This window comes from Artemia sp. Qi Xiang Cuo, chromosome 2 (genome assembly GCF_049724085.1).
Source record: "Artemia sp. Qi Xiang Cuo chromosome 2, ASM4972408v1, whole genome shotgun sequence".
Lineage (NCBI taxonomy): Eukaryota > Metazoa > Arthropoda > Branchiopoda > Anostraca > Artemiidae > Artemia > Artemia sp. Qi Xiang Cuo.
In genome coordinates, this window is record NC_142795.1 from 81,316,549 (window position 1) to 81,341,070 (window position 24,522).

Sequence of the window (24,522 nt, forward strand, 5' to 3'; positions counted from 1 at the left end):
CGCAAGGACAAGCGAAAGCAGAATATTACGAAATGTGATCTATTTGAAAAAAATTGGTGTTATTTTTATAAATTCAGTGAAATATTTTAAGGAAAGTGAAAAAATTTTTAAGTTCAAAAATGTATATGTATTGTAAATTTGTATTTTATTTTTATATTTTATAGGAGTAATGAACGGGGGCAGCCCCTTGTCGCCGTGGGTAGCTAGAATGTGAATTTTAAAATTAGTGTATCACAAATTAATAGATTGAGAATCGTATGAACGGGGAAATTGATAAAAAAATAAGTTATGTAAAAGATCGATAAAATATATTGTGAGAGAAAAAATTAGATCTTTTAAGAATTAGAAAGGTCGAAAGCTATTGAATTCTGAGTAAGAGGTAAGGTAGATAAGTATCAAAGTAAAGTAACTGATAGTGAAATATTGATGAATTAGATTACAATTAAGCAGGGGGTCTTAGAGTAAAAAAAAGTGAAATAAATTAGCTTCATTTTTTATTTTATTTTCAGGAGTACGAGAGGGAAAAACAACGCCCGTTCAGATTCTGGCCAGTTCATGAGGCATCAAAACCCATGGTCAAGAGGGCGAAAGAGAAAACGACAACAGAAAGAGTGTTACATCTGGGATGTTTCAGTGTAGACCAAAGAACGCTGGATAGGGGAAAAGAAAATAAAAAGAGTTTGAAATATGAGGTGGAGGGGTATTTTGCATATTTTTAATATAATAGTCTATTTTTGAATAACAAAAAAAAGGCGAAGTTTGGGATTATGATACTTTAGAGGAGTGCCCTGACATAAATTCATGCTCTAAAGTTGTGACATTCAAGCTAAAAGTTGATACGGAATATTGCAAGAATACCCTGTTGCATTAACTGGCAGTTAAGATTATGAGAAAAAAATATATTAATAAAGCATATATGCAAAAAAAAATTAATTGTTGCAGCTTTCTCCGCATATATTGCATTGCCACTGTCATTTTTTAATACGCATGTTACGATTTCACACGTCTTTGACTAAAATTGAATGCAGACTTTAATATGTAGAGCAAAGGTTGATAGAAATAATGCTTGAATTATAAGTTGTCTAAAACGCGAGCAAAAAACAAATTTTATCGATATAAAAAAATTTGTCAAAGGGCAGTGAGCAACACCGAGGGTTGCTAACGCAAACATTATATTTATAGCTCTCATTGTTCAGTTGGCATATAAAAAATAATATAGACATAATATATGAGAAGATATTAAATTTTAATGTTAAAATAAGGAAAACTCAAGTCTTTCGTTGATAGTCGATTAATAATTTTCGGGAGAATCTCTGGATACTTAAGCAGCATATCTTCCACTTCTATGCATCCAAGAGGATCATCTGGTACAATTATGGCTAAATTGAATACCTCCTGAAAAAAAGGGTAAATGAATGAAGTGCGACAGCGGAAGAGCCAGTTTGCTATTAAAAAGCCGCCAGCACAAGTAATATCCAGATGAACACCTTAAAATTGCTATTCAAAAGACTAGTGGTACACTATACATATTTGCATCAAAACATGTCTTGCTATGAACAAAATTAAATAAAAAAATAAAATAAAATTCACATATGAGCAACCTTTAAAACTCATGGCATGATGGCTTGGGGATTTAAGGAGCAGAATTTCAACGAAATAAGAACTGTTATTTTTTGGAAGAGATAGTAAAAGATAAGATTGGATGAACGTCATACAAAACTATATACAGGATGGGGGTGTGAAGAGTCAACATTTCGCCAGTCAGTATAATTCAAAGAATATAGTCACCCCCAATGAAAAACTGTGATGATTCGCAAAAACCTCTTTCGCGGGATGAAAAGGGATCAGAAACGAGCCCACCACACACTCTTCTGATATCCTCACCCTTAAATCTTTTGTCCCAGCAAGATATTCTTAACATGTCAAAAATACTGACAATAAGTAAGAATACTGTTGATCAGACAATTACGCAGCCGTCAAATTCCCAGCCACATAAACCCCCCATCCCACATAGTGGTACTGTTCTATTATGCGAGAAACACTCGAGAATTGAAGTTTGGTGAATTCTAATGAAACAAAACAAAACAATACTTTAGTAACAAAATTATGAAAAAACTGTGAAATTGTGAAATCTAAAACACGAATAGGTTCTTATGCAGCTTAAATCCCTTTCTCAAGAACTTAGACGTTGATTTCTCCGGAGCTATTAATTGCACATATGTCGAAAAAAAATTTGTCCCTTGTTCCAAACCCGTGCCCCAGCAGTGCTGTCTTCCGACTCCAGGACTAACGGGCTACCAGCCGTCCTTGAAGATCGGTTATAAGTTCGAATTAAGGTGATTTTTTTGTATGATCTCGTCTTCTTCGGCCATTTAGCATCCAATCATAAGCTGTCCGAGGAAGGCGGCTTTGTTGTAAACGAAAGGCATGTTCCAAAATGTCCACATCTCCTACCTTAGAACAGTAGTAGAAACAGGCTTGCCCGTTAAATAAGAATTTCAGAATTGGTAACTATTTGTTACCAGCATATATTTTAGAATTTATTCCCCAGGACATGACCTTATATCCCCCCCCCGTCATGGGAACTGGAAGTCTTCTCTGTAACCATGCTTTATAGTAATAATCATTATTTGGAGTTGCTTGAATTACATATTTGAAGCAAGACTTTGGTATTGTTAATTTTGTCTAACCAATGGCGTCAATTCAACAGAACCTTAGGAAGTGGGGCAAATTACCTTTTCAAAATTTGAGGGGGGGAGTATTTTTTAATGGAAATACCTGAAAAGCATTTTTTGATGAAAATATCATAAAAGGTATTTTGAAAATACCCCCCCCCAATAAAAAAAAGTATTTTTCTAAATCTAAGCGTGAAAAGAGCACATGCCCACTCCTTCCGATTAATGCCACTGTGCCCAGCCTTAATCGGTTGTAATATTATCCCAAATATAGAATCAACCGAATTCTGGTGTCTATCTCATGTTTTTCTGAAAATGAAAGAAAAATAAAATTTTGCAAGACTCATATTCAAAGAATGGCATCTAATTAAATACAAATACTTTCAGTTTTAATGAAGACGAATAAGTGGATTAAGCTCATGAAAATAAGGATGGGGAAAATGTATTTTTGTTTTTAATCTGGGGAGAGGGCAGGGCAATCTTGTTGTTTATTTCAATTTTTCAGTGAAAATACCGAAAAGAGGTATTATTCAAAATATGTTAGATTTTTAAAAATAGCATGTTTCTCAAATTGTTTGCCAAAATAATATAGGAGGGCACATATACCCTAGTTTTCATGAAAATTAGGGCAGGGGAATATATTTTTTCATAATATCAGGACAAGAATTTTTTTTCATTATTTCAATGAAAGTATAAAAAAGACATTCTTCAATAAAATGCAAAACAAATATTTTGAATGATAATACCAAAATAGCATTTTTCAACGAAAATACCGAAAACGGATGCTTCTTAAAATTTGAGGGGGTAAATGTCCCCACTTCAATTGAAGCCACTGCAATGAATTGGAAAGATCATCTAAATTAAAGTTTAAAAAATTTTATGGCATCTTTTCATTTGCCAATTCTTACGGGTATCCGCATCACCGAAACAGATGACGAGTTTTCTTGTAGTATCTCCTTCCTCTTTCATTTGTATCTACTAGGTGAACCTTTTATTTATGTATAATAATATATTTTTGTACTAATACCCTACATGACATTATTTCATTAAAAATATATTATGCATTACATTGTTATGTGTTCATTATTTTTAGAATATGCTAGAATATCAAACGTTTAAAATGTCTATTAAAACATCGGAGATGTAAGAAAAGGAATTTGCATACATCACATGTTGGATAGATAAGTTAGCATGGAGAAAATCTAAGTATCAGAATAAAAATTGTGCATAACTCAAAATGGATTAATGATTATTTTACTGATTACGAACTAAGAGAAGAGAGTAACTAAAGAATCAAGAGAGAACAGATGAATTATTTTATAGAACACATTCAAAATGTCCAAAGTTGTTCAATGATATTATTAATGTATAATAATATCTTTTTATACTAATATCCTACATGACATTATTTCTTTAAGAATATATTATTCATTAAATTTTTATGTGTCCATTATTTTTAGAGTATGCTTTAGAGTATGCAATTGGACCATACTGGCGAATGATAGAACACGTCTTCTTAAAGATTTTTACAGCTTATGCAAAGTACACCGCTGTTAAAAGACTTTCAAACAGTTCGTGGCAACGAACTGTCAGTAAGTAGCACTGTATATAAATAATATGACAGTAAGATCACGGCTCAGTGATTTTTGGTAACTAAACCCTCGGTGCATAAAAACAGCTCCTCCCATTTAATCTGTAATCAGCGGTCCAGTGTATATTATCCTGGAATGCATATTTTATCAGAAACTTCCTCAAAATGCTTTTGAAACCAACTCGAGACTTCAAAACCTACTTGTAATTCCTAAGAAAATTTAATAATAACATTGCACTACTAATTACCTATTTATTTATTACTACTATTACTACTACTACTACTACTAACAACTCACCGCAGCACCAAGCTGCCTGAGGCCAACACAGCTACACACGCTCCTCCTCCATCCCAATCTATTCAAAGCCTGCTTTTTTACATCCGACCACCAAGTTTCTATTTCCTTAAAACCTTTCTTTATGACGTCCTCCCACCCAAGACAAAGACCACCTGCTTTCCGTTTAGCCCTAGACAGTTGGCCGACAAGGACAATCTTTGGCAATATTTTTTCCTTCATCCACACAACGTTCCCTAGCCACCTCAACCTTTCTTTCATTATAGCCCTAGAGAGCGGTATTGAACCATATTTTTCGTATAGCCTATTGTCTTAAATACGGTCTGTCGGCCAGGTACCCTGAACAATCCTTAAGCAATTTCTCTAGAAAACATCTTGCAAATCTTCATCCACTTTTGTGAGTGTCCATGCTTCAGAGCCATATTTGACCACTGTCATCACTGTAGCTTCTAATATCCTGATCTTGGTTTGCAGACTTATCTTCCTATTCTTCCAAACTTTTTTTAACTTTGAAAAAACACCCTGAGCCTTGACTATTCTACTTTTAACATCTTAACTGCTCCCACCATCTTTACTAATAATACTACCAAGGTAAGTGAAGCTGCCCACCTGATCAATCTTTTCATTATCCAATGTCACCTTTTCATCTTCACTTATTCCTAGCCTTAGTGACTTAGACTTCTTAACATTAATTTTTCAAACCTATTCTAGCACCTTGAACTCGTAAAACCTCTAAAACTTGATTCATTTTGCTCACACTTTCTTCTAGGATGCTTAAATCATCAGCATAATCTAAGTCCAGGAGACTTTTTTCTCCCCATTTGATTCCGTCTCCCATTGCCTTCATGGTCTCCCACTGCCTTTCCTGTGCTCCTTAAGACAAAGTCCCTCAAAATAATCCATATATAAGGGGGATAGAACACAACACTGCTTAACTCCTGATTTAATATAAAACCAGCTGCTATCCTCATTTCCTAACTTAACCGGAGCAGTGTTATTCTCTTACATAGCACTAATCACTTTAATGTATTTGTCTGGTATAACATACAAGGATAAAATCTTTACTAAAGTTTTTCTATCAACAGGATCGAACGCTTGCTCATAATCTATAAAACTGAGGACCAAAGGTGTTTGACAACTCAATCACTTCGCAATTATTAGCCTAAGAGTGAAAAGTTGGTCGACACATCCTCTACCTTTTCTAAAACTGCAGTGTTTTTCTCTTAAAATTTTGTCTACGGCATATCTCAGTCTAAAAAGTATCATATTACTAAGTAATTTAATACCTACAGAGACCAGACTAATACCTTGATAATTACCACACTCACTTTTGTCACTTTTCTTATAAAGTGGCTTGATTAAGGTTTTCCTAAAATCTTTAGGTATTTCCCCTTTTTCAAAAATCATATTCATAATCTTCAGTAACTTATTTCTAACTTCAGAGCCACCATATTTCAGAAACTCATTTACCGCCCTGTCAGCACCTGGAGCCTTATCATTTTTTTATCCTTTTAGTACTGTTGCTAATTCTTCCTCACAAAACAAATCTTCCTTCACATCCAATGTATCACAAACTTTTTCATTTTCCTCTATATCTTTTCTTGCAACTCTATCTCGGTTAAATAAATTCTCAAAATGTTCGGCCCATCTCTCTTTAGTTCTTTCCTTATCACTAATTGTGGCCCCATTCCTATCTTTAACTGGGCCAATTCCGGATTGACTATTCCCTCTCAATTTGTTAACATGCCAGTACAATACTTTACTATTATGCCGTCTAGTTGCATCTTCCAGATCCTTGGCAATTTTATCCAGGGTCTCCACTTCGCACCTCCTTAGTTCATATTTTAATACTTTCTCCATTTTCTTTACATTCCTTTGGTTTTCATATGATCTATCACTCAGATAATTATTGTACAAGTCCTTTCTCCTTTCTATTAAACATAAAGCTTTTTCACTAATATTCTTAGCTGCAGTTCTAGCTTTCTTCCCTAAGACACCTTCAGCAACTTCACAAATTATTTTTCAAAAATTATTCCAACCATCTTCCACATTATCATATTTTAAACTCTCAAGTTTAGTATTCAACTGTTCCTGGAAAGTTTCTCTCAAATGCTCATCCTGGAGTCTACCAACATCATAACTTCCTGGGAGGTAGTTACCCTTCGGATATTTCAGCTTTAAATTAACCGTTGACACTACTAGATGGTGCTCTTTACTTTTAACATCAGTAACAGCACTCCTATATACCCTAGTATCTTGTATTGATCCTGCTAGTCTTCGGTTTTCTATAAAATAATCAATAAGGTTTGCTGTCTTACCGTCACATAGATACCATGTTATTTTATGAACCATTTTATGACCAAATACCGCGTTGGTTATAACTAGAATGTTATACCTGCAAAATTGCAAAAGTCTGTATTCATTGCTGTTTTCTTTTTCTACACCAAATTTACCTAGACTAGGATACCATCTATCCCTATTTACACCGACCTTGGCGTTAAAATCTCCTAGTAAAAACATCATATATCTGATGTTTTTACTAGGAGATTTTAACACCCACGTCTTTTTTATATTTTCATTGAAATAATGAAAAAAAATTCTTGTCCTGATATTATGAAAAAATATATTCCCCTGCCCTAATTTTCATGAAAACTAGGGTATATGTGCCCTCCTATATTATTTTGGCAAACAATTTGAGAAACATGCTATTTTTAAAAATCTAACATATTTTGAATAATACCTCTTTTCGGTATTTTCACTGAAAAATTGAAATAAACAACAAGATTACCCGCTCCCCAGATTAAAAACAAAAATACATTTTCCCCATCCTTATTTTCATGAGCTTAATCCTCTTATTCGTCTTCATTAAAACTGAAAGTATTTGTATTTAATTAGATGCCATTCTTTGAATATGAGTCTTGCAAAATTTTATTTTTCTTTCATTTTCAGAAAAACATGAGATAGACACCAGAATTCGGTTGATTCTATATTTGGGATAATATTACAACCGATTAAGGCTGGGCACAGCCTTAATATTAACAATACCAAAGTCTTGCTTCAAATATGTAATTCAAGCAACTCCAAATAATGATTATTACTATAAAGCATGGTTACAGAGAAGACTTCCATTAATCGGAAGGAGTGGGCATGTGCTCTTTTCACGCTTAGATTTAGAAAAATACTTTTTTTTATTGGGGGGGGGGGGGTATTTTCAAAATACCTTTTATGATATTTTCATCAAAAAATGCTTTTCAGGTATTTCCATTAAAAAATACTCCCCCCTCAAATTTTGAAAAGGTAATTTGCCCCTCTTCCTAAGGTTCTGTTGAATTGACGCCATTGGTTAGACAAAATTAACAATACCAAAGTCTTGCTTCAAATTTGTAATTCAAGCAACTCCAAATAATGATTATTACTATAAAGCATGGTTACAGAGAAGACTTCCAGTTCCCATGAAGGGGGGGGGGGGATATAAGGTCATGTCCTGGGGAATAAATTCTAAAATATATGCTGGTAACAAATAGTTACCAATTCTGAAATTCTTATTTAACGGGCAAGCCTGTTTCTACTACTGTTCTAAGGAAGGAGATGTGGACATTTTGGAACATGCCTTTCGTTTACAACAAAGCCGCCTTCCTCGGACAGCTTATGATTGGATGCTAAATGGCCGAAGAAGACGAGATCATACAAAAAAATCACCTTAATTCGAACTTATAACCGATCTTCAAGGACGGCTGGTAGCCCGTTAGTCCTGGAGTCGGAAGACAGCACTGCTGGGGCACGGGTTTGGAAAAAGTGACAAATTTTTTTTCGAGATGTGTGCCATTAATGGCTCCGGAGAAATCAACGTCTAAGTTCTTGAGGAAGGGATGTAAAGCTGCATAAGAACCTATTCGTGTTTTAGATTTCATAATTTCATAGTTTTTTCATAATTTTGTTACTAAAGTATTGTTTTGTTTTATTTCATTAGAATTCACCAAACTTCAATTCTCGAGTGCTTCTTGCATAATAGAACAGTACCACTATGTGGGATGGGGGGTTTATGTGGCTGGGAATTTGACGGCTGCGTAATTGTCTGATCAACAGTATTCTTACTTATTGTCAGTATTTTTGACATGTTAAGAATATCTTGCTGGGACAAAAGATTTAAGGGTGAGGATATCAGAAGAGTGTGTGGTGGGCTCGTTTCTGATCCCTTTTCATCCCGCGAAAGAGGTTTTTGCGAATCATCACAGTTTTTCATTGGGGGTGACTATATTCTTTGAATTATACTGACTGGCGAAATGTTGACTCTTCACACCCTCATCCTGTATATAGTTTTGTATGACGTTCATCCAATCTTATCTTTTACTATCTCTTCCAAAAAATAACACTCTTATTTCGTTGAAATTCTGCTCCTTAAATCCCCAAGCCATCATGCCATGAGTTTTAAAGGTTGCTCATATGTGAATTTTATTTAATTTTTTTATTTAATTTTGTTCATAGCAAGACATGTTTTGATGCAAATATGTATAGTGTACCACTAGTCAATTATTTAAAAAGTAATCTACTCAAAAAAGAAAAAACAATATCAGAGGCTGTAATTTTAAACTTGCATTACCTTGTGCTTGAAAAGGTAAATCCTGAAGAAAGTGGAGTTTATCGACGTGTGCAGGTGTATGTTGGTGATCATAAGCCTCCACCTCCCCAAGAAGTAAGGTCTTTAATGACTAAATTTTTAAACTGGCTAAATTCAGATGACGCCAGAAGGTTACATCCTATTAGGTACGCTGCACTGGCTCATTTTAAGCTGGTGTCTATCCACCCATTTATTGATGGTAACGGAAGAGTAGCAAGGTTACTCACCAACTTGATATTAATTAAGTTCCAATATCCGCTCGTGGTAATACGAGTTTCAAATAAAAAACAATATTTTAGAGCCATAAGAGATGGTGATAAAGGTGATATCAGCCCATTTATTATATTTATCTGTCAAGAAGTAGAAAAAACCCTAGATGTCTTTTTTTCGGCCATATCAGATTCAGCATAGCTATCCTGTATCACGTTTAGAGATTTAGTTTAGATTTAAAGTTTAGATTTTAAGTTCAGATTTTAATTTTAAAGTTTTGCTTTAGAGCTTTAGTTCAGAGTTTTAATCTAGATTTTCATTTTGTAGTTTTATCTTAGAGCTTTATCTCAGAGTTTTAGTTTAAAGTTGGAGTTTATAGTATTTGGTTAGAGTTTTAGCTTAGAATTTTGGTTTAGAGTTTTACTTTAAATTTTAGGTTAGAGTTTTAGTTTAGAGTTCTGTTTTAGAGTATTTGTTTAGAGTTTTTGTTCAGAGCTTTAGTTTAGAGTATTATTTTAAAGTTTTAGTTTAGAGTTTTATTTTAGAGTTTTAGTTTATTTTTAGCTCAGAGTTTTTGTTAGGAGTGGTAGTATAATTTTATTTTAAAATTTTAGTTTAGAGTTTTATTTCAAAGTTTTAGTTTAGAGTATTATTTCAGATTTTTAGTTTAGAGTTTTAGTTCAGAGTTTTAGTTTAGGGTTTTAGTTTTGTTTTAGTTTAGAATTTTAGTTTAGAGTTTTAGTTTAGAGTTATAATTTTTATTTTTATTTTAGTGTTTTATTTTGGAGTTTCAGTTTAGAGTTATAGTTTAAAGTTATATTTTTTAGTTATATTTTAGAATTTTAGATTAGAGTTTTAGATTAGATTTTCAGTTTGGAGTTTTAGCTTAGAGTTTTAGTTCGGATTTTCAGTTTATATTTTTAGTTCAGAGTTTTAGTTTAGAGTTTTAGTTTAGAGCTTTAGTTTAGAGTTTTAGTTTTGAGTTGTAGTTTAGAGTTTTAGTTTAGAGTTTTAGTTTAGAGTTCTGTTTTAGAGTTCTATTTTAGTTCTATTGATGCTGATTTGTGGAAGTTTGACGCTTGGTAGATTATTTGATTTGATTTTTGCTCATTTTTGGTTTGATGGAGTTCTTTACTTTTCTCTGAAAAACTTATTTTGAGGAAAAAGTTTTTTTTTAGTTAATTTCTGTTCGTTTTATATTGACATGATCTTTTTAGGGGAAAAGAAAATAATACTTTAAATCTTTCCGGTTTTTTAAGACTTTATAGTTTGGCCTGCTATTTGTAGGCTGGAGAAAAAATTTTCAGCAATGTTTAACAGCATACACCCTTTTAAAAATTTGGACACAAATAGTAGTGTTTAATTTAGTTTCATACTCCTCTAGTTGACCTGAAATTGAAAACTTGATAGCATTCGCAAAAAAATCTGTTCACTCTCTTTGATAGCTTGGATACACTTACGCTATTTTGATTTGGTCAAATTTTAAGAGCAGATGTAGCCCCAAAGTTTGAACATAATACCCTCAGTCGTTCTTGGGATACTGCTTAGATGCCTTAGTTTAATTTAGTTTAATTTAGTTTCATACCTCCTCTAATTGACCTGAAATGGAAAACTTGATCGCATTCGCAAAAAAATCTGTTAACTCTCTTTGATAGCTTGGATACACTTACGCTATTTTGATTTGGTCAAATTTTAAGAGCAGAAGTAGCCCCGATAGTTTGAACATTATATCCTCAGTCGTTCTTGGGATACTGCTGAAATGCCTTATTAGGAATTAGTATTAACACTGTGCATTTTGATTTAATCGTAAGGCAACATTTAGTTTTTAAACATAATGGGCAAATGTGAGGGTGAGCGTGGGAGGGAGATTAGTTGCCGTGCAATCACTTTTTACTATTAAAAATAGCATCAGCCCTTTCTATTTTCAATCGAATGAGCCCTTTTCTAAGTTCCTACAACAACTCCTTCGATACGAAGTGCCCTTGTCTAAACAAAAAAAAGCTAAAAAAAAAAACAAAAAAAAAACGTTGTACCCACATCGATCTTTACTATAAAAATGTCAAGGCTTCCAATCACTTTTGACTATTAAAAAGGGCACTATGCCCTTAGATTTCCAATCAAATGAGCCCTTTTTGATTTTCTACGACAACGCTTTCTATAAACATCTTATATACCCCTCAGGGCATAAATAACAACCCTTATCCTAAGGGCTGTGAGGGTGGTTGTCTTCGTCAAAGACCTAATTTCCAGAACTTTCAACTACGTGAAACAAAATGGTTATCTCAAAATTTGAATTGGATGTGTTTGGAGAAATAGTGGGCGGGGATGGGGTATTAGTTGCCTTCCAATCACTTTCGACTAATAAAAGGGCACAAGCCATTTCAATTTCCAATCGAATGAGCCCTTTTTGACGTGTCTGTGACAACACTTTCTATAAAAACCTTATATGCCCCCTGGGCATAACCTAAAGCCCTTGCCCTGAGGGCTGTGAAGGGGGGGGGGTGGTTGTCATCCTCAAATCCTAATTTCCAGAACTTTCAACTACGTTGAACAAAATGGCTATCTCAAAATGTTGATTGGATGTGTTTGGGGAAAATGTGGGCGTAAGAGGGGGGTTGGTTTCCATCCAATCACTTTCGAGTAATAAAAATGGAACTAGCCCTTTGAATTTCCAATCGAATGAGCCGTTTTTGAAGTTTCTACACCAACGATTTCTATAAAAACCTTATATACCCCCAGGGCATAACATAGAACCCTTGCCTTGAGGGCTGTGGGGGAGTCTCCTCCTTAAAAATATAATTTCTATGTGGAAATCAACAACGCTGAACAAACTGGCTATCGCAAAATTTTGATTGGATGCGTTTTGGGAAATGGTGGGCGTGGAAGGGGTGTTAGTTGCCTTCCGATAACTTTCGACTATTAAAAAGGCCACAGGCCAATCCAATTTTCAATTGAATGAGCCCTGTTCGAATTTTCTACGACAACTTCTTCGATACAAAGTGCCCTGGTCTAAAAGTAAAAAATAATAAATAATACATTGTGCCAACCACAATATAAAGATATAGCGGTAAGTTTACTACAGATAATTTCTGGCTCTTCATTCTCAGTGCGAACATACAGCTCCTCCCACTTATTCTTGTATTAGCGCGTACAAACAGCTCCTCTCATTTCATCTGCCATCAGCGGTCCAATTACCATGGAACACGTATTTTGGTAGAAACTTTCTCAAAATGCCTTTGAAACCAACTTGAGACTTCTAAACCTACTTTTAATTCCTAAAAACATCCAATAATAACATTGCACTAATAGTTACCGATTTTCATATATGTATTAGAATAAATTTATTTAAAATTAGTTTCTTCAAAATTTAGTGTTCCAACGCTGAAGCTAAGTTTCGCGTTCAAGAGAAATCTGACTTGTCTACACGTGAAAAGATCTAATGTCGCTTATGATTCTACGTTCTCTGGAGCACTCGCACCTCGGTCCGGGTTTTTATAATGGGTAAGACAAGGAAAGATCATACTGCCTATAATTTCTATACTGTAGTGCCAACATCGTTCTTATATGCCCCCAGGGCACAACTTAAAACCCTTGCCCTGAGGGCTGTGGGGGAGTTTCCTTCTTAAAAACATAATTTCCATGTGGAAATCAACTACGCTGAACAAAATTGCTATCACAAAATTTTGCTTGGATATGTTTGGGGAAATGGTGGGCGTGGAAATGGTTAGTTGCCTTCCAATCTCTTTCGACTATTAAAAAGGGCACTAGCTTTTCCAATTTCCAATCGAATGAGCCCTTTTCCAAGTTTCTACGACGACTCCGTCGATACGAAGTGCCCTGGTATGGAAGAAGAAGAAAACAAAAAATAAATAATACATTGTGCTAACATCGTTCAACATCGTTCTAGGCAGCGCTATTGCACTGCCTATGATTTCCAGAATTCTGAAAAACTAGTGCTTTGCACAACTTATAGACTTATAGAGCTAGATTTTATTATCAAATGTCTGTATTTCATGACTGGTCAAAGACTTTCGAGAGCCTCATTCATTAATCTTTTATTTTCTACAGGCGGAATAAGGAATTGTCTGCTCCTAAAATTTTTAGATTGAGTGGGTTTTGTTTTCCCCTAAGACAGTAGATTAAAGGAGGCTGAAGACAAGGTTAGAAATTGAAATGCGAAAAATTTAGGTTCACAATGAAGCAAATATAGTATTATAAAAATTTACCTTCCAGTTCAAGGTCTGATTGACAACATCAGAATAATCACAAACGTCAATTTTATGCATGGTAAGGTCGTATGTTCCTTCGCGTGACTGGTACACACAGCGACCAATTCCCGTATATCTTCCGTCTGCTTCCAAAAAAAGGTCAATGTAAGTGTTCATACAAATATGAACACTTTGCATAATTCAGTGTTTCTATAATGTACTTAACATATCCATAGACTAATATTGCATAAAACAGAAATAAAAATATTGATAAGAGATAAGAGGTTTAAAATCATAACTAGACCAGGAGGAGCAACTAAATTAAAGTGATCTAGGGAAAGACTTAGTTTAAATGTAAAGTATTAATTGAATAAAAACTAATAAGGATCTAATGAATATGGGCAGGGTCTATATTTTATTGGAAACATGCTCATATGACGGTAATTTTTGCATGAATGATGAACATTGTTTGTACGTGTCTTCAAGGTATATGATTTTAAGGGGGCACAAATTATAGAGAGGCAAGGGTTTCTTGTGTTTTTTTTATGAAGGCACAAAAAATTTGTTTTAGTATCTACGGAACGGGCTGTTTTTTTTCCTAAAGACAATACCATAAAATAGCATTTTTTATAATCTATCCACCGCAATTAGTGTCCCCTTAAGATAGTAGTAAGGCATGTATCGATTGAAACCCTACAAGAAAACCTACGCCTGAGGCAGTGTAGTTTCACGGGCACATTGCAAAAAGCATGCAAACCTATAAAGTGGTCAAACATGTTTTGAGAGTATAGTCGAGATTTTATAAGACAATCAGACTAGTTTTTTACTATTGATATCACTTTCAAAAGAATATGCACTACAGTTTCACGTGCACATTTTAAAAGCTGGCAAACCTATAAAGTGGTCAAACATGTTTTGAGAGTGTACTCGAGATTGTATAACACAACCAGAGTGTTTTTTGAGGCAACATTCGTTTTTTAGGGCCAATCAGTGACAGCGGAGGCTACTCCATATACGATAACTTGATTGGTAATTGGATTTGAATAAAAGGAGTGATTTTCATTGTAATTCACATTAGTAAGAGAATTGAATTCAGAGAGAATAGTTTATTTGAGAGGATATAAGTAGAGAAAATGAGTGGAGCATTTACACTATTAGAGATTGATGGTGGAGCCGGCAGCAGCAGCAAGGATATACGAGTACCAAATGTGTCTGTGGAAATAACCGGAGGCTGTAGACTATGCCTTGAATGGGACGATATGTATGCTACGAAACTGAGCAAATATGTTTTGCTGCGAAACTGAATATTGTGCATTTAAATAGACTTCAGGCAGCATTAGATGCGCTAGTGAAATATATTGATGAGAACAAAATGCATCAGTGAATATTATTGTTGTAATTATGCTCAATAAAATTGTTTCTAAATCAAAGGTATTTTTCTTTCTAAAGTAGACTAGCGTTTATCTTTTAGAGTAGAAAAAAATATTCTGGTTAGTCTGAAGTTGGTTTTGAGAGTGTTAGGACTCTAAAAAATGGATAGATTTGTTAGAAAAGAGCGAATCATGGGGAATCTAGTGCTTATGGAAAAACGTTTGATTCTAGATGATGATTTTCAAGAGCTGTCTATTCAAAGGAAGTTATTTTCTCAGGGAATGCTTGTCGATATAATTAAAACTGATTCTCCGTCATTAGACTATTGCATGAAGCTTTTACGTTGTGGTTCAAATGCATTTACAAAATTTATTGATATATTAATCACGACACGGCAATATGAAATTGTGGATATGCTTTTAAACACTAGTTTAGATATTTAGGACTTTTTTCTCGTGAGAAAGATGGTGTTCAAGGATGATTTACTCCTCTCTCTCTATCCCACTCAATTTGTTGTTGTTGTTGGTAGCTCAGTTTCATTGTGGCGGTGAGAGTTTCAACACATGAAAAAAATATTCCATACATACCCACTATGCGTTTACACACTGGGCAGCTGGTCATCATGTGAGAATTGCAAAATGATTGATGAGTATGAGTTGAAGTGTAGATGATGCAACCCGAGTAAACTGCATAGAGGATATGCTATGCAAATTAAAGGTTGTAGTTCCTGTCTTGAAGAGTTGTGGGACTCTCTTCCTAGAGGACACCTATGCTCCAATTGCCGCTATGATAAAAGAAATCAATGGGAGAATAGATAACCTGGTATGATTGGAAAGAATCAAAAGCGTGATTTTAGTTTATTGATACGAGATTGGTATCGTCGAGGCTTTAGATTGTTCTGGGAGGAAGAGCCGGGTCAACGATTCAACTGTTGGAATAACAAAAGAATATTGTTTTTACGTCATCGTTGTAAAGACAATGTATCTTATGATTAATAGCCCACTGGTTTTTATTTGGCTGTGACAGAATATGATTCGCCACTTGATGACACTGTTTTTGACATTGCTTCAAATAAGCAAATTGAAACAGGTGAATTCTACAAAATGAATGAGAAGAGTGTAATTGACTATACAAAGAGATATGACAAGAGTGAAGTTACATTCTACTGTAGAAAATTCGACCCTGACATTGCAGCAAATCAGGATCAGTATACTGTGAATTCAGATAATCTACCTGCATTAGTTGTTATCGACAAATACCTATACCTAGTAGAAGATGAAATCTAAAGAGTAGAAAAGTCGTTTTTTATCATGTATATTTTTTTAATTTATTAATAAACAATTGCACATACATTTTTAGAACAATTTATTAGTAGGGCACAAAAATCAATATTAAATAAGCTTGTAAGTATAATTACCACTAGAAAGTGGTTCAAACGATGTAGGTCAACATAGATGTTAAGAAACTGTCTCTAGGTGTAGCCATGACATTTGAATATGAAAAAAGAGTAGTGCATGAAAACCACATGTCTGAGTATTAAAATTTTGTACTCTTCGCTGATTTTGCAGAATATTTGTTCCGCTGCTTTCAGCGCGGCCGTTGATGTAAGGAATGCATAGTATGTATAATAAGTCGCGAGGATAGAAAAAATACATGTTCTTGACTGTTTGAAAGATGCATAACCAACGGCCAGCCTTTGACGTTGATGAACTACTATTAACAATAATTAGGGTATTCTTAACACTCGGAATTTTTTCAATGAAGTCTGAAGCTAGGAAATAGGACTTGTGCTGGGACCTGTAAGGATCCATACTAAATACGTTGATTTTTTGGTTTGTGTTCATGGTGCTAGGCCTAGTAGATCACTGCCGTCGGGTGTGATTTCCCAATAGGTTTAAAATTGACTCAATGATATTAGCGTGATACTCTCAGTCAAAGCATCAGCAAATATGCACTCTAAAAATACATTCCCTGTTCGTACTATGCTGATACACTGGGTCTCCAACAAGTCTAAAACAATTACGCCAAGATTTTTTGAAAACATCGAAACTGTTATTCCATTTTCGAATAGTTGGGAGTCTTGAACTAGAGATTGCATGGTCAACTCGTACAGAGTTGTATAGGATTTTTCGTCAAATGATAGAGTGTATAGTGGAATACCATTCACTTTGCACACAAGGCTAGATAGACCAAAAAAAATAAAATCATGGGGGGATTCAGTCCAGGATCCAACGGCACTGCCACTCTTCACAAAGGCCAAAGCCAGTTTTGATGGGATTTCTCCATTGATAAATGATGAATCGGTATAGCTACGAGAGCCGGTGGCAATGTGACGTTGATTGGTGATCGTATGGGGGACAAGAACTTTAATGTTGTTACCATTGGCTCTTAGGTTTTCCACTGCCAATGCAACAGAGCTCATAACCTGCTGTTTTCGGACGTGGAGAATTGCCGATGTGATAATGACATTTGCATTGGGTGCTGCAGGAAGTGTTTTTCTCAAAATGAAATTCGATGGGGCTGGCTACAACTTTATGCCAATCTTGACATTGGGGTAACCACTGAGATATTTGGAATATCTCATGATTTAATTTTCCAACCAGATGATATTCCTGGCTCGCTGCAGTAGTCAACTTACCATCAGTATCAACACCTGATCGATATTCATAGCCCAATGATTGTCCTCTCAACTCCTTGTATGCCTTTGGCGTCATCATCATAAATTGTATGTAGCTTGCATAGTTGGATAAGTAGTCCAATCCATTGCCTATTTGATGTGGACTCAGAGCACCAACATAGCAATCGATATCGGTACAGACAAATGGACTTCTTCTTTTGTTCATTTTAGGTGATGATGTTGGTGTCGCCGACAATGGGTCGAAAATGACATATAATCACTGCTAAGCCTTTTGTTATTGCTGGAGGATCACCCAATTCACTTCTTAGTGTTAACTGACAGAGTTCCAAATTAGAAGTGTTTACAGGAACATACTGAAGATGCTTTATATTATAGTGATGAACAAGTTCAAGGGTTGTTTTTGTTAAAAAACATGAAGGATGGGGACAATTGAATTACCAAATCTCGATGTTTCCACAAGGGATGCATAAAAAAATATGCAAGAGTCCGAGGCGAAACTGAGTGGATAATCAGCAAAAATAACTTTACCCATCCCGTAAACAGTGCCAGCATTTTTCCCATTGATCTTATTCTATTTAAAGCCAAGAACGTCTATCAGATTATCATTGAGAATAATTATTTCAGTGTCAACAGGTGAGGTAAAGTAAATGCTATCGTGTTCCAATGAATAATTAAAATGGAATGTACCATTCCTACGATATGAGATTTTTCTATTGATTGTACGGCACAAATCTGTCATGTTATCGTATTCTATATATTTCAATTTAACATGTGGATATTCGTTAGATTTAAGTGCTTCAACCCATTCATAGTCGACAAAGAGTGACCAATAGAATGGTATCTTATATATCATACGCATGAACCTTTCTCGGGATATCATATTTATTTTCGAGAATCCAGACGAGTAGAGCCACTTTATATGTACCGTCAAATTTGATGGCGGGTGAGAGTTTCGTCAAAACATCATTTGTAGTGTTCAAGTCGGTGTAGAGAGGATTGTAAACATTGGGCAGAAATTTTACGTTAAAATAATTGGGAATTGTCAATATCTTCAACACTGATCCAAGAATCGAGTCCAGAGTTGTATTCTAGCCACCGATAAAATATCTGTCTCCTATCCCTGTGAGTACGATTCTTTAATATCTTTTCATTTTGATAGATTTCACTATTATTCTTAACTTTGTGTAGCTCGTAGTTATAAAAGCGACCGAGAATCTCTTCATCTTTGGTATCGCACAAACGATAAGTTATGGGTTTAGTGTCTAGGATTTTTGCCACTTTAAAAAGTTCTGTGTACCACAAGTATTTCCCCTTTTCAAAAACATTAGTTGTTCTATTAATTCGAACAGTATCACCAACATTGAATTTTTTCTTCTTCTTGACAATCGTTTCATTGCAATATTGTTTAAGAAAAGTGTCAATTGTATCATGATCAGAATGATAAACTTCCGTTGGGGTTGAGTTGGACAATGATCGATGAGGTCGTTGATTATAGATCAACATGATTTTATTTAAATCATGAATAAAAGGAGGTGTATTTTTGAATGTACAGTAGCTTGAAATTAAATGTCGAATAGTTCTTATCAATCGTTCGGCCAATGCAGCCTTTAAAGGACTACGACTATGATAGAGCACTGTACTATATTTTACTAGTACTTTTGCAACATGGGGATTAACCAATTCACTACCACGATCCGTTTGAATTTTTTTATATGAATCCTGTTGGAGAATATTTTGTATAGCCGGAGCACCTTCAACGCCTCTCTTTGATCGCAATGGAATTGCATATGCATAACGACTATAAACACTGATTGCAAGTAGAATGTACTTGTACGGTGTATTGTGATGTCGCTGAATCTCATTTACAGTTAGGAGATCTGCTTGCATTATATGCAATGGGAAAAAGGCTTTAGTTTTTCGATAATGATTAGCACGAAGTCTATGATTTCTTTGCAGAGTGTAACTTGATTCATTTTGTAGATAGTCTCGTACACTCTTAGTGTGAACACCAATGACTTTGGAAAGAGTGGTGGGGGAACTTAAACTCCCAGCCTTACCAATATTTTCATAAACACCTTTCAGAACTTCAACCATTTTGAACATAAACACGTAGTGTAACGTCCGCTACCCTTTTGTATACTAGTTGTGGCTGGTGATGGGGGTGATGGTGACATGATACGTTTTTGCTTTTGTTTAGCTATCAATGGTGTGCTCCTCCTCGCCACCATTGTCAAGTTTCCACTAGGTGTGCTAGTATTTTCCAAGATTGATTTAAAATCTTCTTCTTCTTCTTCCTCTTCATATTTTAATGGTATTGTTATTGTTGATGATGATGAAGAGGGTGTATGTTCATTTAATTTTTTTTAGAATTTGTCTATTGCTAATAAGGCTTTTGGGGAAGTTTAATGTATTTAGAAAGTTGTATAGATGAGCGTCAAATGATAATAGTCCTTTACGATTTGTAACCCTATCATAGATTAAATCAAGTAGATTATAGCTCTTGTCCTGAATTTTAATCCATTTCCCATTGCCATCAACTTGAATATGATCTTGACCACTTTCCATGAGATAAGTTAGGAGTCGTTTACTTTTTTCACCATATGATTGGGGCATTATATTTCCAATTTTCAATACAATTGAATCCAATTCCTCCGTCTTTAATTGTTTTCTATCAGAAGAATTTCGAGGCGATGATTCTTTTTTATGGTCAATATTAGTAGCCCTCGTAAAACAGAACTTACGTTTACCCACTCAGCGAAGTGTACCTTGAAGCGAGAACAGTATTTTATCATCATTAGTAATGTTGTTATGAATGAATTTTCTCAGTATTTCCTCAATGGGTTCCACGAGTGAGAAAGTGATTTAACTTAGGAACAATTTATGGGGCTTGGCCTTTCTCTAATGATAGATATTTACAAGTCCTGCAATTATTGGCAGTAAAAGTGTGAAAAAGCTACCGCCCGCCTGAAGAAGTCGTTTCCTTTTAAAATTCTTTCCTTTCTTTTTAGAGCCTAATGAACGTACAATGGAACGATGTTGCTTTGCCTGTTACTTAACTACTTCTGGCAGTTGAACATTGCCCTCGGTCAAATTTAAACAAAGTTCAGATATTAGATTAATGAAATCATTGTCAATACCATGTTTGAGTATAGCTTTCATAAGCGATGGTTTTGAAGTGCTTAGAACTGAAAATAAATGTCTATTTTCATGTACTTTCTTCAGTGTCATGATAGCAACTAATAGGTCTTTTTACTGTTCACGGGGAGATATACTGTAATCTCATTGTCGAAAATATCTGTGACTACAAGCAGATCCTCGGGTGTATTTTGATTAAAATCCAATAGGATATAGCCGTAGGGTTTATTAGTTGCCTGATTGTATTCTGAGAGCAGAAATTTAGGGGTGCCGGGGTATATTTGTTTATTGAGAGTTATTAGTGAGCTAGAATCACGAACAACTCTGTAGATGATATAGTAGGTGCAGTTCAATGCAAGTGTTCGCATACATTTGCTCTGATGAAAGAGATTGTGTAGAACCAGAGTGATGGAAATCTGTTCATGATGAGAGCGAACAGTGAACAGTTGTAGTATTTCCTGGGACCATTGTTCAATAGATTCAGCCAGATCGTCAATAATCAGCCAAGAGTTTGGTTCAACAATGCTGAAAACATCAAGTCCCTGTATGAATTGTAATTGTACCAACCCCGTCGTGTCAATTTCTTTTATTTCGTTGTAGGGCTCCTGCCAAATAATGCGCCAATAGAAGATTTTTTTCGGTTTTTTCATAAACATTTTATCGCAATTTTAAATTATTTTAGTCAAGATTTTCGTTTTGCCCGGCATTGACGGTCCAAACAGACACGATCTAAATAATGTTTAAAATTGATACATGTTCCCTTCAACAGTTCACCTAGACAACTAACTGTAGGTTATAGCTGTCTAATGACTAAATAATTTCCCTATTAGAAGAAGAAGTAGACGAATAAAGAATCATATTTTCTTTTATTATACACATAAAAAAGTAATAGCACTATATAAATACTACATTGAACATGAAAAAAGCACATTAAACACGAAAAAATGCACTTTTTTTTTAAATTTATTTATAATAAAAAATACAACATTTACATAATTACTAGAAAAAAAAACACTTCCATAAATACACTTTTTTTTAATTTATTTATAAAAAATACAACATTTATTAGAATATGCACACACTTAAAATAATAATATCACTATTATTTACAGCATTTTAAATTTGAAATGGGGTCCCCTCGGGGAGCGGCCGCTGCGGTGGCCGGGAAGCGCTGCGGAGCCTGCTGCAGCGGCAGGGAAGTGCCGCGGGGCCCACTGTGGCGGGGCGGGCCGGAGGGGGGCATTAAATATTGGAATTGCTCTGCCTTGAACACACACACACACACACACATTGAAAATTGTTTGATAAAAAAAAGAATTTAAAAACACCCATCACCCCAAAAAAAAACCTCCCACCCAATTTTTACTTTTTTTAAATGAATTTAAGTTAATTTTTGTAGACCGAGTTGTTTTCTGTACTCTACACTTTCAACTTGGTCTGAGATTAAATAATGACCGTGTGGTAGTACCTTCACACCATCCTCAAGTACATAGACTTTGTCCGATATGGCCGACATGGCGTTTTTCTCAACTCTAACTGTGTAGTTTTTAAATTGTAAAGAGCGAATCGCCATGACTTTCGCTCTTGGGACTAAACTAAGTTCCACACAGTTCCTATACACAGTCATGTTAAAATAATTTTTACAAAGTGTGTAGGCACCCCCTTGTAAATTTGTTTGATATCTTTGTTGTGTGTTTTCACAAAGTATACGTTCAGCCATGGAAACACACTACTGGATATCAGATCGATTCCTGTGTCACATTTTAAAATTAACACTTGATATGGGACATGGCGTTTCACTAGCTCTGGGTAGCGGGATTCATCCCAATTAGTGTAGTCTATTCGTGAGCCAATTAGTGCTCACCATTTTCCAAATCATTCAATAAATTTTTAACTTCAACTTTTAACAGGAATGCATTAGTGTCTCTGTAATACACTTGATCTCATCCTTCATTTGATCATAGCAGTTTCCATACTATGGAATAAATGAAAGCGTAAGTTTCTTGGGTATTTACGTACGTGTACCCCAGAAGTCAATACACTCATTTCATATAATGTTTCTAAGTATATAAAGCAAGGATCTAATATTAGAGTCGACTTGTTGATACGGCGCGAAGTGTGATTACACTCTGGGTCAAGCAAAATCTGCTTGATTAGTTACAATTCCACAACAAGTTCTGTTTCGTACGCTTTCGCACATTTTACCGAAGGCTGAGTTCAAAATGAGTTTATAGACTTCTTTTTCAACTTTCGTTTTTGCTTGTGAACGCTTACTGACAAAGGTGTCAATAAACGTTTTCATATAAGGCTTTTGATCAAATTGGAGGGCTCTATAAATCTTTGTGACCTTGAAACCATTGGACACCATCCATTTCAATAGCACGTAATGAACAACGATATTCTGCTTTGGGTTGAGGTCGACAATTAGTTTTTGTTTTGAAGGTACCCAGTGCATACTCCCATCCTCTAATAAAGATAAATTGTAGGGGCTCAGAGAATCCCTACCCACCGGTCTATTTATGCACGGAAAAACTAAGTCTTTTACCGAGTCATGGATTTCCATGAGTATTTCACCGTCAATTTCAAAAAACCATCCCTGTGCCCCATTCTCCTCAACACTAGCAATATCGGGGAAATTCGAAGCACACGGATTGTCAAGCCATTTATAATTGTCAAACTGCAAACAGCAGTTAGACATTACCTACGGGTAAAGAGACTGCATATTAAAAAAAACTGCGTCTGAGTTTTCATCGGTGGGCTGTTCTTTCCGGTCGGATCAGTTTTCACGATAAGATCCCCGTGAAAAACATACCCACCCCTCATTGATATCTCTAAAAAAAGATGCTCATCCAAAACGGCGGTCAGACCGATTTCTTCTTTTCTGATTTTAAGTATCAAGTCCATCACCAGATCAGGAGTGGAAAAATAATAACCTAAATCCAACCCATATTCCCCATAGATTTTATCCATATAGTTGCACACAATTTCCAGAAGAGTGATTAAAGCACTAGACAAGTATAGTTTACAATCACTCTACCCTTTTTTAAACCTGTCCTTTTCCAAAAACCTCTTAGAGAATTTATAGGCGGTAGTTGTGCACTCACTCTCAGTTAGAGAATTGTAGAAAGCTTCAATGGGCGGTAATGACACCTCATCTAGCCTCGAGCCAGAATTGTAATAATCATATGGATATATACCCTTACAAGTTAATAAATTATACATTTCATCATCGGGAAAACGCTGTTTTAGGATGGGGAAGCTATAAAAATTGTCAATTTTCTGTACCTGAATCAATTGACTTAAAGATTTGGGAAAGAAGCTGAAGAGAAAAATGGATTTTATTCAGGCACGTGTTACCCTTGTCAACTGTTTTCCACATGAATTCTAGCAGCAGTAGCTTCTCCGATGATTTGGGTATGATATTATATGAAAAAGAACCATCTATCCATGCGTCATCTACAACTCCACCCTTGGCAATGCGGGCCAACGCCGGTAAAACAAACTAAGTCATAATTGGAATTGTGTATAAAAAAAGGTACGAAATATTGCTTTCTAACGTTTAAATTGCACGACTGATGTGCTACCCCTCTGAAGTTACTCCCCCTCCGATGTAATTTCCTGCCACAAATGATCGTGGTCGATCACCTTCCTCCTCCCCCCCCCATTCCCAACACCATCATCAAATTCCCCCTTGCAAACCCATACAAATTTTACGATTTTTAATGGCCACTCTTTCATCCGGTGATAGGAGCATTAGATAGCTGGTGTAAAGAAGGCATGA

General features: G+C 35.2%; 1 protein-coding gene and 1 long non-coding RNA gene across 12 annotated transcripts in view; one reads left to right on the forward strand and one right to left on the reverse strand.

The window, feature by feature from the left end:
- LOC148955683 (DNA (cytosine-5)-methyltransferase 1-like) overlaps positions 1-751 on the forward strand; it is a 63,516-nt gene extending 62,765 nt beyond the window's left edge. For all 4 annotated transcript variants that reach the window (XM_089103480.1, XM_089103485.1, XM_089103503.1 and 1 more), the window contains one exon: positions 510-751. In XM_089103480.1, the coding sequence (XP_088959606.1) occupies positions 510-719 (210 nt within the window). In that variant the 3' untranslated portion in view covers positions 720-751. The remainder of the gene's footprint in view (positions 1-509) is intronic.
- Positions 752-1,076: 325 nt separating this feature from the next.
- LOC148955684 (uncharacterized) overlaps positions 1,077-24,522 on the reverse strand; it is a 47,388-nt gene continuing 23,942 nt past the window's right edge. For 6 of the 8 annotated variants that reach the window (XR_016143738.1, XR_016143737.1, XR_016143733.1 and 3 more), the window contains exons 2-3: positions 13,616-13,740; positions 1,077-1,395 (exon numbers count right to left, since the gene is read on the reverse strand). This is a non-coding gene — a long non-coding RNA (uncharacterized LOC148955684). Of the gene's footprint in view, positions 1,396-13,615; positions 13,744-24,522 lie in introns of all 8 variants that reach the window. The other 2 variants (XR_016143740.1, XR_016143735.1) reach the window with 1 other exon arrangement.